This window comes from Xylocopa sonorina, chromosome 4 (genome assembly GCF_050948175.1).
Source record: "Xylocopa sonorina isolate GNS202 chromosome 4, iyXylSono1_principal, whole genome shotgun sequence".
Lineage (NCBI taxonomy): Eukaryota > Metazoa > Arthropoda > Insecta > Hymenoptera > Apidae > Xylocopa > Xylocopa sonorina.
This window is the reverse complement of record NC_135196.1, coordinates 2,063,547-2,081,490: the sequence shown is the minus strand read 5'-3', so window position 1 is coordinate 2,081,490 and position 17,944 is coordinate 2,063,547. Positions and strand designations below refer to the sequence as shown.

The 17,944-nt window shown below is 39.3% G+C and overlaps 1 protein-coding gene across 1 annotated transcript in view; it reads left to right on the top strand.

Moving 5' to 3' along the window:
• Positions 1-17,944, top strand: part of Mesr6 (misexpression suppressor of ras 6) — a 906,227-nt gene that overhangs the window by 741,436 nt on the left and 146,847 nt on the right. Inside the window, exon 6 of the mRNA XM_076894572.1 lies at positions 15,422-15,537. Within this exon, the coding sequence (XP_076750687.1) occupies positions 15,422-15,537 (116 nt within the window). The remainder of the gene's footprint in view (positions 1-15,421; positions 15,538-17,944) is intronic.

The window sequence follows — 17,944 nt, the reverse complement described above, 5'->3', positions numbered from 1 at the left end:
AATTTTATTATTACTTTAACAATTCTTTTTCCAGTATTTGAATACACATACATATTCGAATTTGAAAACTGAAATTAATGAATTGTGACAATTTGAATTTTTATTAACAACGAGAATCTGTTATTCAAATTTATTCAAATTTATTTCAATTTCAATAATTTCAATTTATTTCAATTTCAGTTTAGGAATGCGAATCTATTATTTTGCTTGATTTCAAATATCTTTTCAAACGCAAAGTTGGGATCTTTTCAACTGGTTTTTGACTTGAAACACAATTTAAACGGTGCAATGTAAATTTCAAACAAATCGAACGTAAGTCATTAACATAAATATTCATTAGTTGAAATTTAGTTTGTTGCGTTTTACAACGGGATGTGGGACAGATACAAAAGAAAGTTCTATTTCTTATTATCATGTATATATTCTATTGTAAGCCACAATTGAACAAGAGCAGTCATATATAGAATTAAAACTTCAACATAACGAATAAAGATGTACTCACTACACTCGTACTTCTTCGAACTACGAACTTTTTTCACAGGGAATTCGAATTACACGAAGTCGCGAATAATTTAATTTAATTAATCTATCGACAAGGATCCTCTACCCATTCAGGGAAGAACAAATCAATCTTTGGAGAGTGACAGAGAGTGACTGAGGATACGTAATTAAAAAATCATTAAGAAAGTTGACAATTAAAAATACATAGCAAAATGATGCTCTTATTTGCAATGTTTTCTTAATTCAACATTGAGATCAAATGTATAAATCTGTATGGATCTCGAGTTTCGAATTGCATAGTTTTGAATAGCATGGAACCGTGCCAGTTAATCAATCGTGTTATTCGAGGGTTACCTATATACTGTATGTTGTTAGAAGAACGTTTGCATCGCCTAGGAAATTTGTATTTTGAAACGTCAAAACAAATCCTAAAATAGTGTATTGTACCACCATCTAATATCAACCCCATCGACGACATTGGCTTTGTAAAAGTGTAAATAACTACTGAACATGAATTTATTTAATCCGAAAGACAAAGATTGTTCAGTGTGGAACACTCTGTGGGACGAGAAACCAAAATGTGGGACGTCTGGTCACTTTAATTTCGAGTTAAGTAAGTTTTGGGTAACTGTAATAAAATAAAATGTATCTTTTCTTTTTTTTGACTAATAAACAAACTACACTATGTTTGCGAGCTTTCTTCGATGAAGTCGTTTCGATAAGGGTTGGAAAATATTGACCGGTAAATCTTCACATGGTAATGATAGACATGGTGTAGAATGTTTTCGATCACCACTTTTCATTGACTGCGTGCCCAAAATTAAAACCATAAATTGAAAGGTATGAATAATTCTGTATCTCTCAAGTACACACTAATACTTTGAAACGAAACCGTTGTACCATATTTGACTCGAATTCGTGAGTACATATTAAACTTGATCCCATCTCTAGTCCCCGTACCTGTTATCCAGCTAACCATGTAATCGTGCCTGATTTAAACGCCAGTTAAGTGGCTCTAGTTTACGAATCGGGATTCGAGACTGACACGAACCACGCCGCGGAACGTGTCATTTCGGAATGAACGGGGGACGCGCGGTTGTAACCATGAATTAACGAGCACCCTTAGGCGACACGCGCCCAAGCGAGTTCTACGCGACCCGATACTAGAGTCGTACAAAAATGAGCAGTTCCTTTTTCTTTTTTAACAGCAATTACAGTGCTTGTATCTTTACTGGATTGTTAAATCGAGCTTGTATCTCGCTCACGTACACGTCGATGCTTTTCATTATTTTTTCCGCCGATTATCCGATCCGACGGGTAATCGTTAGGTGTTTAGCGTGTCACTTCACTGCAGATGTCGATTTATCAATAATTTTGGTAATTTAGTTGATCTATCCAATATGTCGCCGCTGATTTTTCCAATATGTGTTTACACAGCACTAGCTCCATGAACTAATTTACGAGTCTCGTTAATGCGTGTCGCGTACGGTTGTTTAATATAATAACGGGGAACAAAATGAACGGAAGAGGAGCGTAAATACATCTTAACCTTATTGTTAGTGCCTTAATCGTAGTTTCTTGTTGCTACTGGGAGATCTTGCTCTTGGATCGGTTGCTTCGTTTATTATGTAAATCTCTTTCACCTACCTTGCTTTAATTTTCAATGTTTATCCTAATCACGAGTTTCTTCTTTTCTCGTTATACTCATTCAATTGAATGTATTACGTTAGTTAATCCTCAGTCTACCATCTCTTTTATTGGTATTGAGAAGAATCGAATTCCTAATTTTTTCAAAGCTTATTCAAATACATATTTTACAATCGCACAACATCATGGAACATATTAGGCCCCTGTAAGCGGCAAAAGAGCTTCGTTTCACCGTTTAAGATTATTCTCAACAGATATCTGTTGCGCACCACGAACACCTGAAATCGGAGAAAAAGAATCGACGTTTCTTTCTCGTGTTCCATTCGCGTGGAACACCGTTTAACAGTAACGCGACACTAATTGTAATGACATGACAATAACGCCCACCAGAGCGGAGGAACGCAATTATTCGTCAATGAATCCCACGCACGGACGAAATTAGCCGACAGGCAGCGCGAGCTTGATCGAAGGCATACGGAAACACGTGAAAGCACCTCACGTGTCGAACGCCATCACGTCTATGAATTCGAAATCGAAGCATCTTTTTCATCTGAAACTATTTTTATTTCAAATTGTACGTAACCGCCATTAACAGCCTCTGTATACTTGAACCAATCGATCACATGTCGCGTCTACGGCAGTACTTATCCGCGAAAGGTAAAAAAAACCTCTCTGGTAGAAATTGGTAGTACCATGGTAATTACCAATTTGGGAATTACTTGAGACGAGTCATCCTTTTCTTTCCCTATAATTTGATACATTCTTGATCACTTTTTGTGCAGTACGATCGAACCATAATCTATCAGGCGATACATTTAGTTAACGCGTTCTACATGTAATGAAGAAATTGTTTCGATTATCACCGCTTTGCTTAATTCGAGCATAAAAAAATAGAATAAACTTCAAATTTATGTCTATAGATATTTCGCAGGTAACGTCACGCGACATTATAGAGCGTTAATTGTATTTCATAGTGTAAAAGTTGGTAAGTCAAAGCGAGCTGCTAATGGAAAGCTGACGTGGGCTGCTCGATTCCGAAGTGGGTTGTTCGAAACAAAAAGAGAATGGACTGCCAATATGCAATCGGAAGTAAAGTCAAGAAACTTGAATTCGTAGTAACCAGTACTACAAATGTGTTATTAATTCGGAATCGAGTTGGATCGGCGATCCGAAACGGAGCTAACCTACCAATTCGACTCGAAAGAGGAGCGAGCACCCAGCAACGAGTCGAGGGTGAGATCGGGTATGAATTATGCTGAATCAACCAGAACCAACCAGGTGTGTCGAAAGGACAGACATTCGCGTCCACGTACGGTCACGTCACATCCTAATGCATAAATATGGATCGCGCGCCGCCGCCATGGTGTTTGCCGGATAACGACAAACAACACGGTCGCGATTAATCTCAGCTGCGCTGCGGTGCGATTAAGAACCAGCACGCTGTCTTCTCGAAAAAACCACGAACTGTGAATCGTATCCTTGATACGGTACGACCTCGATTATCCGGACTAATTGTTGGACGATTAACATTATATTTCATACCTTTCTGTTTTTTCCATTCTTCTAAACCGCCAAACCGTATTTTTCTTTTAAAATAGTAATTTCAGCAAATTCTAACGATGTTTTAGCTTACACTTTTCTAACGTAAGTATACACGTATACTCGCAATATTGACACGGATAGTTCACGTTCGGCTGATCGAATGGACAAATTTTACAATTTTAAATCCTACTGTGGCAAATTTTCTGTAACTGATATTTCTTAACGGGCTTAACGGTGGTAGTTCGATGCAATGTGTAAAATAACAAGCTGTAACAGTAAAAAACAGTATTCAATTCCTTTCTTTATAAAAGATATTACGAACAATTAAATGCTGAAAGCTTTTTAATTCCATTGAGAATTTCCTTTCAACCTATCTTCAATCTTCGGAAATTCTTTACAATTATCATCCTTTACAAATTATTATGATATAATTTACTTTATTACTCGTTATTTTCCTGACATGGATATTTGTATTTATTTTTGTGACAATTCTCTCTTTTCTCTTATTAGTGCGCGTTGCAAAACATTTTCAACAAACTTCAATCTATATACAGTAAAACCTGTTTTTGTGCGGTCCTTTTTTATGCGATTTTGTTTTTGTGCGACTTTTTTCGTGCGATTTATTTTTATGCGGTATATGAATCTCAGCGGCGTTGGCATCAGTTTAATTATTGCGTGGTCTTCTTGACGACGATATATCTGGACTTCGCGATGCTTTGTTCATTATGGTACCAAAAAACAAATCAATTGAAATCCTATCTTCAAGCGGCGAAAGCGATTTTGGACCAATTCGTCAGAAGAAGATGCGCGTTTTGGATTCCGACGAGTAGCAGAACTATTTAATGTAATTTGGAAACTTCTCCATGTATATGTATAATAAAGAATTAAATGTTTTTACAATTTTTCCAGGTATAATTTAATTGTTTCATTTAATTGAAAGCATTCTCTCATCTATTTCGTAAATAATTGATGTGTTTTCTATGTGCGACTTTTTTTATGCGGTCCCTGTCTGCCGCATAAAAAAATTTTAGGTTGTATATCGTACAAAGTTTTTTATTATATGCAAGTATTAGTAAAATTTGCAAATATTTTTTTGTACGATTTCTTTTATGCGGTCCCTATCCACCGCACAAAAACAGGTTTTACTGTATTTTATTTCGTAGCGAAGCAATGTATAGATATGGTACATTTGGGTCTCTAGGCTTCATTTGTCACCAGTAACAAGCGACAACGACTGCAACACGTTGTAATCCGAGCGACGAAATGTACAAAGTACTCTTTTCTTTGATCTTTACCGCCTCGAATGAGAACAGACAACATGTGGCGATATTTGTTGCTAGAAACAGACAATTGGCATTTCCAAACTACATGCAGCATCGACAAAAATCGTCCCTGTTCCTCGACAAAGGACGAGAGGCCATCCTTCAATATTCACATGCGTAACAGTGATAATACATGCAAAATCTTTCTACTGCATCGTATCGTAGTATCGATTGTCGATAACAATAAATTCCTTGAAACAAAGTTGGTAAAAATAAAGTGCACGAAAACACACAGGGAATTGGTAAAATTTGCCTAATTTAGAACACGGACGATTCCTTTGACGAAATTAAAGGAATTCGTTAGAAATATTTCACAACGGTTAAATGTTGAAGAAGACGTAGCTACAAATTTTGTTCAATGCTTCCGCTTGGACGTTTCAGAATAATTATCGTTTTCACGAAAAACGGTAAATCCGAACCTCGCGGAACCTTTAATGAGACCAAGACAGGCTATTACTTATGATTTATAACCCAGAACTGAATGCTCTTCAAGAAACTCGCGGCTCAAAGGACTGCGTTTAAGATGCAAATAAACGTGTCACGAATGGACAGTTTTACTGCTTTGAAATGTTGCTAGAACTCGAATCTCACCAACACCTACTCAGATTCTTCCGGTAGATATGAAGGACCGATTTCAGTTCTAATCTATATTAATTCAATAAATCCGCCAACACGTGTACGTGCACGCGTTAATTTAATTACACGTTAAGGTTTAACATTCAGAGTCGTTTGAAATTGAATACATAAACATCGTCGGGAAAGTGAAGAAAAATATTGAACAGGATCAATGACAAACTGGACGACGAATACATCTATCCAGGGATGATGTGAAATGTATTTATTAACTATAGAATAGACAACGTTCTCATTTCCCTCGGAACTCGACTTAAGACCGGATTACGAGGAGTCTATTTTAATAAGACGATGCTTTAAAAATGTTTTATGAAATCTAGCATGATGGATATGCGACGTCTAATACGACTGACTGTTGTATGTACAAAATGGCATCTTGGAACGCGATTAATCGATCTTATGGATTTATTCAAAACACATAATTTATCATTTATAGATGGACACCTTTTATGACTTTATTTTCGTCATTGAATTTCAATTAACAAAATATACTTGTTATCAACTGTATGATTACTAAGATCTGCTAGCGATTAAAATAAATTTTTATGCTTTCAAATTCCCTTTCGAAATGTAGAAAACAGATTCAGCAACTTTGGTACATAAATCACAGAGTGTGTTTAAAATAAGGAGGAAAAAAAAGAAAAAATAAGCAAGAACGTAGGAAATGGAGGAAACAGAAAAAGCGTAGAAAGGCTCCATCCGTGTTCAGGACTGGTCGACGCCTGATTTCCGCGGGTCCCTGTCCCCTTGTCTTGACATTTATTTCACTTGTCTCTCGAATCGGCCACGGCGATCTCCACGATCTTTCGTACGACACATAAATCAACGAGGGAATAGCGAGGATCGTTCGGTCGTGTGGCGACCTTTCGTTCGCGCGCGCTTCTCGTTTGCAGAATTTATTGTCTTACGTCAGACGAGGCCGTGCTTATTACGAGGCCGAAGATCGATTTTTCCTACTCGAGATGGCTTCGTGACGGGCATCACCGCTGGCCACGGACCCGTGTCGAGATCGTCTCGGCTTAATCGCACACAATTAGGGCCGATCCTCGAGAGTATCATAGCGCCTCTACCCCGCGTCGCGACAGTCTTCTATTAAAATTCCAATATCGCCCGATAGATAGATACATAGATAGATGTTTTACCAGACCGCGGGCCAGCGGAAAGGTGTGAGGTTAAACGATCAGTCGACGATAAGGCTAATGAGCTATAACGATCCTTTCTCTGTTTTAACCATGCCCCCTCTCCCGCCTACCAATCCCCGCTTCTGGTTCGCGGTTAACCTTTTGTCCACCCGCAATTTTCAGGACCCTCGTTAGAGCCTCCGTAACACTTTCTCCGATCTCTCGTCTATTGCCTAATTTCCAACGACGCTGCAACTTCCATGTGCGGTGCAGTTTGGGAGATACATATGTTTCGGGGCGCTTATTAAGATTGCTGAACAAATGTAGCGGAGTCGCGTTGGTTTTAGCCAGCATCGAGTATATGATATTAACATAAATGAAATTAACGTTCGAAAAAACTGAATCTCCTAAGACTAAAGGTCCGCAGCAAGTGCTGCACACATCGGGCCGATTCAACTTCCGGAATACCGCAGCGGCAGAATGAAAACCAGAATCGAAAAGAATCCCGTCCGGACACCTTTTCCCTGACATTCAGAGCGAATCGAAGGAGAGAGTTTCATCGACGCAGGGATCGATACAGTTTTTCCCAGGGAGGGAAAATAAGGAGTGCCTCCTCAAGGCCAGCGCCTGTGTAAGGCTGGCCTGAATTTTTCGCATTAATCTCCGATCCAGCTTTACAGCTTTATCCCGTGGTGGCAGCCCGGCGTCCCGTTGCTTTGAATACCTGTTCAGGCGTCGGACAGTCCTGCCAACCGGTACATTACAAATCGTCCCGTAAATTATACATTCCTTCCCCGTATCCGGGCAATGATGGTAGGGAGGCAGAAGACGAGAGCGAAAAAAACACGGGCGACCAAGGTGCCCGACTCTGGTAGTGGTATCAATAAAGGAGTTGCGCGACGTCTTTTTAATGCCGATCAAGATGAATGGCTCGCGGCCGATAATTATACCCAACCGCGTTCGCGTAGCTACCCGGGGATAATTCAATGGAATCCCAGCCCTCCTCTCCTTTTACTCTCCGCTGGCTGGCCGATTAGCATAATCATATTATTTCAGCGCATTCTAGGCGCGTGTAGGTAGGCCGATCGCGAGTGGGATAAACGAACACGCGAGCCGGACCAGCTGGAATTCCATCCTACGGCACTGGGTGAAGGAAAGCCGTGGAAACACGTGGGAAATAGCAAAGGGAAACGCGGTTGCATGCGCCTCGACGCCATCGCCGACGTGATATTTATTGACTATCGGTAGTTTTCCATGTACATACGTACCGCAACCGGTATCCACCGGGCTAACAGCCACGCGATTCTTATCTAAACCCGACGGACCTAATTGCGACGCGTGAGAAGTGGAACGCCGTCGACGGTCACAAACAGCGTAGGATTTACGCGGAGGTTGTTAACGGCTTTTTTCTCTCCTCCAACTGTTCCATTGATCGTTGTGCCATTTATGTATGACCCATTTATATATGATCATTCGAAGGGTCATTCGACCGAACAAACTCATCGAGTTAAACTTGTGACACGTTACACGTTCAGGAAAAGATTTGGCAATTTTCAGCCGATTATTCGTCGGGTCTCCACTATTTCCTTATGAAGTTGTTATTCTTTGGAATGATCAGTGGAAGATTTAGTAAGTAGGTAAGGATTTATGTTCTCCGTATATGGAGAACATAAATCCAGCAGCCTGTGCTGTTCAAAGTCTCTTTGGTAAGCATTTTCTAACAACATTCAATGAATAACAGCATGATTAGATGAATTCGATCAATCTTTGATACGAAAAGACTTTTAATTTTGTTGATTTATTATAGGAATTAAACGTTAATACTTTGAACCCTGGTCATTTTAATACATTTAATTAGTTTTCGTCGTTAGACGAAACAAACAACGATCAAAAAACAAATGATCATTCTCTCGTTAAAAGAAAAATATTATCCGTTGTTATCGGAATATCGCTAGAAGTGATTTAAAATTTACTAAAGTGTAACAAGCTTCAATTTACGAAACGTATCTATCTTCCGGAGGGGCCGGGACAACGGGCACCCTTACTTCCTGAATTACAAGTCCAAGAACTGGCTGTTTACCGCAAAAATACGTACTGCTGGTCGTAACAATTATTTCATGCTGGGTGTGTAAGCACTGTTATTATGCATCCCCCGGCCACAATTACCGCTAACTCAACAATATTTACTGCCAGATATACTGAAACCGCTGTTCTCGCCGTGCACCGGACCGTAATGTGTACTCGGTAATTACTTCCCACATAGTTATTGTGAAGATAACCATCCGCTTAGTGAAAGCAAATATACGATAGTAACAATTTTCTTTTCTATACGCCTGATCGTTCGGGGAGCTAATCCTGGTGAACGTTCTCGTGGGCCTTTGATAAATTAATTAAATTAAAGGCGTTGCAAAGGAAAGTTTGGAATTCGTTCAACTTAGAAATTCGTCCCTCGTGCAAATTCCTCTATGCAACTTCGCTTAATATCGCGTCCTATATCTTTTCGATATTATTTTCGTTTATTTCCTTCTCGCGATATATTTTTAATTTACTTTTCATTGTTAAATTGCTGTACCTAACGTTTTAAAATGTGCGTTACACGAAACTATGCAAGTGGAAAGTAATTATAAATAAAATTATAAAATTATTAACAACCGCTCGTTATGTGAAATCAAATATGATGGCTGCGCGGAGAAATTTTAATGAAATTGATGTTTTCGATATTAACTGCTCGACTCTATCCTCTTTAGTTTTCCTCCTCAATTTTTCAACCACACTGAGTACTACGAACACCTAGAGAGGGATAATTGCAACGAATTACCATTGATTAGCATCGTTGCTTATTATTCAGCTATATATCATCATAATAGCATTGTTATTTATACATCTAGGGATTCTCATGCAGCCTCTCTCATTAAAAAGTAGTGGTTTGAAGCACGAGGCTAACCTTATAAATACGAACTTAATTCCCGAACAACTCTAGCGCTATTGTCGAACTGCGCGCAGATATACAATATTTTAAAACGTAATTAAAGATTTCAGCGTTGTTTATAAATATCAATATTTATACCTTCGCATCTCGCTCTCCGCGCGGCTAAAACCTATGAAATCGCCATTAATTCAAACAGCCATCTTCGATACGTAGATGAGATTTAATCCATCTGACTTATTTCCTCGTTACTTCGACCGTACTTGTTAACGAACGATTAGAAACGTGTTAATAGCCGCTGTGTTGGTGCTACCAGCGGCTGAAACTCAGCGGCTGTTTAGGCCCTTGGGCGAATTCTACCAGGGAAACTCACGGACGCGGTTAACGTTAATTAATATTGTAGCCTGTTACGAGGGGCTAATTCAACACGCCTCTCGCCGTTATCTACTTGGCCGCTGATTAACGAGCCGATTGGCGGCTGTTATCAGGCCGTACGTTTCACCGTGATAAGCATCGAGACACCTTTCGCTATCTAGGGGATGTAACGCGGCCATTCTCGAACACACCGCAGCTAGATCTAGAATAGATTGAATTTTAATTGTCTGCCCGGTCGAACGTCGGACATTGCGGGGCATGATACGAGCGACTAATTAAACGAATCTTTATGCATCGCTCAAAACTATTCGGATAATCGTCTATTTTTGGGAACATGTCATTTCATCGGGGAATTCTGGGCAAATGACGTGCGTCAATTCGAATTTTTATATCTTGTAACGCGGCAGTTTTCTGTGTAGAGTGAGTTCGTGTTAACCAGACAGACACGTAAGATGAATCAGAAATGCTAAAAAACATTTCATTCTAATATCTCAGTGGAAGATGAATGTTTTATTGTATATGCAAAAGTTTGGTATAGGTATAGGTAAAATATTTAGAATATTAAAAATCTAAACAATTAATTTTTCAATAGTTAATAAGCGATTATTAAGCCTTTAAGTGATTAATAAGTGATTGTTATTCAGTCTTAACACTCCATTGATCAATGTTTCAGTAAATAATTGAAACCTTTTTTTAAATCGTAGACAAATTTTTAACCAAATTATCAATACAAACCTTTTGTTATGTTCAATAATATTGAGAGTATATGATCATTGTTACGTACGGATCAAATAGTCTGTACAATATTTATGACCAGCAATGTACTTATGACCTTTCAAAACCACTCGAGAAACTTGATCGGTTGAATTAATCGTTGTTAATTAAATTCTCGACGCGGATCCGAAGCTTTCCGATCGTTCGTTACTTCGCCGGAAATTACCGCTCATTTTGCTCCGACGAATCGTGATCAGGTGGACTCAATCGTAGCGTCTCTCTCCGTGTCTTCTCGCGAAACAGATGCTTTCTGTAGATATGCCACATATTAGCGAAATTAAATATGAGGCAACGATTACACCTGGAGCTGCTTGGAAGTTCCGATACGAAGTGGTAAACTGATTAACAGGCCGATTAGGGAATTGAAATTGGGACGACGCGCGAATGGCTGATGGATACGTTCGGGGGGATCTCGATCTTTGATTGGGAACGTTGGTAACGTTGATCATTGTAGCTGAATTAAATACGCGAGATTCGATTACGATTATTTGTACGGATGGAAGTTGATAGAGGTTCAAGAATGGTATCTTGAGAATGTTCGAAAAGTGTTATGTAGACTAGCGCGTGGTTCATAATTAAGTTTGGTAAACAATCAAGATTAGAAGAATATCGTTTCAATTAAAAAGAAAATTACGCCTGTGTTTTTCACCTACATATTTATGCTCCTTCTCTTCGATGTCGTGTCAGCAAAATAAAAAAGTTGTCACCGACTTTTAACCCTTCATTGCACCGTAATACACGTCTGAATTAATTATTGAAAATCATGATAATTATGAAAGAGACCAGCAGAGTGGCACGCGTCATTCATAATAATTGTACCATTCAACGAGTAAACAAATTTGAAAAATTGTGCAATAATGAAAGTGGAACGAACTTTCTCCGCTGTGTAGAAATGAAAATTTCATTTTAAGACAAAAAAAGTAATCATATTAAATTCTGTTTTTACTCACAGTAGTACAACAGCCGCACCAGCTACATTTTCCTTTCAATATCTGAAACAAAGAATTGATTACTAGTAAAAAAGCACAAATCCACTCGAGGTTTTCTTAATAATTCTGAATGAGACGGGACGCGTTGCACGATAAAATAACGGAACCGAAAGATCTGTTTCTTCGTTGACACGCTAGCAAAGACGATGAGAGTCGTAAACGAGTCGAGTATCGGAAAGCGTGGTCTTTTTTGAAAACAGTGTAGGTAAGACTGAAGAGAGCATTGCGGCAAGACGATAATACAGACGTGGGAGAACTGGCGTTGAAGAATGCGTAATTGTTTTGAGAGAGATCGAGCTTCGCCGTCTTTCGTGTGGGACGTGTGAAAGGCGGCCTAGCCGGCCCGACGCGACGCCAGGCGTAAACGTCGAGGACAAGTCTTATTTCTTTCGTCGTTTATCTAGCCGCCATTATGGACCGACTTTTAACGGCACGCGCTTTGGCACGGCAAACAGATTGCTCAATTGCGAGCGTTAATGCAATCTCTGCGGACCGAATTGTAACAATTTATGCTATTTTTCTTCAACAAACAAATTTCATTGAACGAGGAATGCATAAAAAAAATTGCACAGCATCGAAAAAAGCGGAGGACACCCGAGGCGGAACAGAGGGGAGACTATAGGAGGAGGATGCGACGACGAGGCAATTCGAAATTTCGAAACAAGATGTATCCGATCACGAGGAGAGGCAGTCGAGTGGAGGCACCAACAATAGGGATTATTAGCATTGGCTGAGCCGACTTCAGGTTGATATTGGTCTCTCGAGCCCCGACATATTGTAATCACGCGGATATATTGTGCCGCGCAATGCACGCTCGCCTAGTCCTCTCTACCCACCCTATTCCTCCACATCCACCTACTCTCCACCTCCTCCGGCTGCCTCGACTGTGTCTCTTCCTCCCGTCTCGTTCACCCTCTCGCTCCCCCCAGCTGCGCCCTCCGCGCCCAACCGCGATCAATGCCCTCCTCCGACGCCGATAACTCGATAATATTACACGCGAAAACCGCTTCCGGTGTGCTCGCCCAGTCACCGAGCCACTTGTGCGAGCAAATAACCAGTTATCGGAGAACCGATTTTTATTTTCGAGGGACGCTACCTTCGATATTTTTTATCCGCACCCTGTCTCGCTGCCCGTTTCTCCTCCACTCGGCCACTCGGACTTTTCGATATTGCGACAGAACTTCCGCTGAAATTAATGCCACGGGATACGTTGTCTCAAATGAGGAGGTAAAAGGAGTTTCTTTTCTTTCTGATTTTTAGTTCGTCGTGGACTTGATCAGAATGATGTAAAAACAATTGTAGAGGAGATGATGGAAGTTAATGTATGGAATGATTTTTGTGTTCCGATATAATCGGGGAGTTCAATGCCAGTCGTTGCGAGTCGTGAAATATGGTAAGGTACGAATAATTAGTAAATTTTTTGCTAAACATTTCCATGCCAAAAGATTCGATCCCAATAATAATTATCCGATGATAATGCATTTCGCGTTCAATTGAGAATTTTGATCGCGATTTATGGTCGCGTACATTCGTGGTGTCCGTTTAAGAGAGGCGAAATGTCTCTCTTTCATACGATCGACCAAGTGTCGATTAACACATGTTGAATTATAATGTACATTTTATGCAGATTAGAAGATGGAATGAAAGATAGAGATTGTACAGGATAATCCATTAGGTATTGTCACCTAAGACAACTTCTTATTCGCTGATTCTAGAACCTGGTGTCGTAAGACACTCGCGTTCTATTCAAAGTCGCCTGTCTTAATAATTGGCAGTATATACAGCTTTCAATTTTTATTCACTTTACATTGGTTTAAAAAACTTGTAACGAACTCTAATTTCGTAGAATGTTATATGATATATTTAGACCAGCGATTCTCAACCACTGTGCCGTGGTGGCACTTTATCCCTTAAACTGCGGGTGTGCCGCATACTATAAACCACATACTAAAATTATAGCTAAAGGCAGGTGTGGTATATAAACATGTTAATTTTTGCTAATATAAAATAGCTAACGTGCTCTTATATACCACTAAAATAAAAATAAAATAAATATAGTAAAAAATTTTTTTTTATAGAATATCACTTCAGTAATAGAAAATTAGATTCTATATATCTTAATTTATATATATATATATATATATATATATAATATACTTGGTTTTGTTTGATTTTTCTCATCGTTGATTATAAAACATTATTTTTTATCTCATTTTTGTCCTAGTATAAGATAAAAGTTCAATTTTGAGGAAGGACATTGAACGGAGTAATGTATTCTTATTTCTGTAACTTAGTTTTAATATAAATTTCGATATTTTAGGTTTCTGTAATAACAACATGTATGCTTACGCTTTATTATATGATACGACGTTCTTATTTTTGTACATTTTTCGTAATTTATATGATGATTGGAATTATATTGCTTAGTATGATATAAAGGTTTAATGTGCCGCGAGATTCTTTGAGTGCGCGGCCACTGCGAATAGTTTGCAATGCAATTTCATTTTATATAATCAATATATGGAAATTATTATCGTACCCTATTTTATCAAAATATACTGTAGGTACCACAATCAATTAACCAAGTAAAATTATTTTAAATCCACCTTATTGTTAGTGTGCTACCAATTTTTAAGTCATTAATAGTGTACCGTGATGTAAAAGGGGTTGATAATCCCACTGATCTAGACCATGATGTAACGGAGTGAAATGTAAAACTAACAATGTACAATTAGAGGACACCTGTCGAGTAAGAAAAATAGCGTTTTTCGAAAATCAAACTTACGCGCTCCAACGAACGCACGACGACACATACATACGAACCATAATAATTATTCGTGGAGATCGATTAAATTCGAGACGGCAGAAAATGTACTTATCCAGGGAGGAAACTGCACTCCATCCATGCGTTACGCGTGAATCCTTGAATTTATTTCTATCGTTGACGATACAGTTTCCCAGTGTTTTTTGCCCTCCTCACCCTTGTGGCTTCCGGAGAACTCGTTTGAGGAGAAAAACAGAGATTCCTTATGCCGTCATAGTGACGTAACTGGAGGCAGTGGCATTATATTTATGTAAATCACGGCAGCGTATCATGGATACCATTTTTATGCACGGCATATGCGTGTAACGTGTGCCATCGTCGCGACACGCGACAAATTTATTCTGTCTTTACGCGAACTCTTATAGGAAGCTATCCGTTATATTCTGCGTTTTACGTACAATTTGCGCGGAAATCACTGGAAGGACGGCAGAGAGACATTGATAGAAATGAAACGTGAAGGTACTCGAAATGGTAGTAAGAATGCAGATGAGTCACCGTTCGAATATCCGTTTGCCTAAACAAGAAGGTAGCGACTATTAATAGATTCGTTGTATCGAATTAATTTTTATTAATAAGCGCCGTATAATTTTTCTGTCAATTTAAATAAGTAAATAATAACATTATATGTATTCCTCCAACTAACTTTAAATAAGACATTCCGGGAACACCACAATGAAGAAGAATAAATAAAAATTAGTGCAATTAAAGTTACGAGTGAAAGAACCGTAGCCACGCGCCCTGAGGATCGTTCTTCTTTTCTCCTGCAGATCCTGAAAGAGGCGACCGCTGCGAGGAACGAGCAGCTTAACGAGTTGGATAACCTCTTCAGCTATTTGGATGAACATCGTAGCCTGCAGGGTTACGGGGGCGAGAAATCGGCGCGGTGAGTTTGCACGATTTTTCTACGTTTTATTAGACACTCGTGAATGAGGCGATTTGCATGGGGAGCTCGTAAATCACGCGGCCTGTAACGGGATTAAAATGAGTTTCGAGCAGGGCGACGAATGCCTCGACACGGGAACGCTCCGACCCCGTAATCGGATTGGCCGCGTTTAACGCGTTTTATTAGCGTCTCGCTGTTTGCTCAATTGCGAATCGCGGACTGTAATACTATACTCGCGCGACTCTTCTTTTCTCTACCCCTTTCAATTTTTCCTCATTTTTTTGTACGCTCGATCGGGTGTGAGATTTATTGGCAACACGCGAAGCCTGAAACGTATAAAATTTCAATCTGCCGCTTCGGATGGCTCTATCTCTTTAACTATCGAACGTTAAATGCTGAAGGTTTCGCGTTTTATTAATACAATACATTGAGTGCTGAAACATGCATCGGGCAACAGAAAATCTGCTGAAAAATGCGTAGCAAAGAAATATGACTTTACAAATTATTAGGTTTCTTCCATATTCGAAATGATTCTTCTATCCGCGTGGTCTCATCTATAAATTAATAATCATGCCAGCTATTTACTAACAGTAAACAGTTTTTAACAAAGGCAGTATTCTCATATTTGTCAAAGTGAACATTTTGGTTAAGGAGCAAGTCGCAATAACAGCGATTTGCATTCCCGAACCAGAATTCGAACAAGAATCGAAAGGAAGATAAAAGCTTAATTCATTATCGACGATGATTATACACGCGCGTGCATTAAGAGCGAAGACGTGGCTTCCGATGGATGTTGAGATGGTAAAAGGTCGTTGAGGAAGAGAGGCATCGAGATCAAGTAGTCGCCGGCTGAAAGGGGAGAGAATCAATCGTGCCGATTGAAGATTGATTAGGCGGTTACATCGACGTCCGAGATTTAGCGTGCGATGCAATTTCTTTGCCGCGTCTGCCCTTTGTGCCCGCCTTTCGGATCTTTGGCTTTCCGATCCACGCCAGCGTACCTCGTCGGTTCTTTTTCCTATTTTGTTCTTCTCCCCGTTCGGATACCGGGTCGTACACGCCCATACTTATGCAGGATCTCGCGGGCGCGCGCGCACACGTAGATACGTACGGAAATAGAGAATGGCAGCGCGTTTCAATGGCGGTTTAGAAAATAGTTGTTGAGAGACGAGAATGCTCGACGGAATCGATGCGCGAACAAAAGCAGGAAAAAAGCTATCAGGATTCTTTTATTTTCGAAACGATGCCGCTCCTCTGTCTCTCGATATTGTGCGATATATCGTGGTTCTTCTGTTACATTGCCTCTGTCGACCGCGTGGACCGTAGACAGACAGACTGGTTAGTTTTCAAGTTGAGCCGAGTGCTCGACTCGGTCTTTTTACTTGGCCGGTTGTTGTGTATCCTTCAATTCGAATCGGCAACGATCGTTTAAATAATACCGGTAGGAACTACGAGATTTTTATTATAGAATTGTTCAATATCATTTTGTAATCGCTGGAATATAAATAATTGGATAACTGCGTGTTCTTTCACCTTTAAAAATTAAAATCATATAAATTTAATTTGTTCTATTATGTATAGCATTTGTCGGTCCGTGGGGACCTCTGGCGGTGCGCATCATAGCTATCATTACCGGGTGTCAGCAAAACAATTTTGCCATTCATTTTACATCCCTCAACTTTCTACTTTTACTCAAATAACTGAACTGATTTAATGATCATTCTACACGGTCAAGACTTTTTATCTTTGTTAGTACTTAATTAATTATTAACATAACTAAATTATAATTAGTAAATATTGAATTATTTTTTAAATTCATTTTACTACTATTTTTATTCTATGCCCTAATAGTGTTCAAGAGGGGGTTCGCGGACTACATAAGTCTAAGAACCCCATTCATAGACTGTTAGATAAAGAATAATAACATTAATTTTCTCTATATAGTATACGATATAATTTCTGTCAAAGTTGAACGAAAATTTGCAACCCTCTTTCAAATATTTTAAACCAGAACCACATCACGCCACTGCTTCTATGAATCAAAAAACATGATAACGTGTTTCTTCAAGTTTCCATACTCGAACCATGCCCCCGTTAATCGCCTAAACGAAACGAGAGCCACTTTTAATCCCGATAATTGCCACGCATAAATATTCGTGTGAAACGCATAGTATCTCGTCACTACCTCTGGAATCGCGATCAGCGAGCCGATCACTATTAAGCCTGTAATTTCCCTTTGCATCTATTTACTTTGCGAAATTTATGCGCATTGATACTCTTGCAATACACGCGAGCAGTACACCGAAGCCAGCTGACGTTAATTTTTATTATGGCGATACGTGTCCGTCCATAAGTGTCGATCGCGTGTACGTTGCGCGGTAGTCAAAATATTTGGAAATTTTTCAAA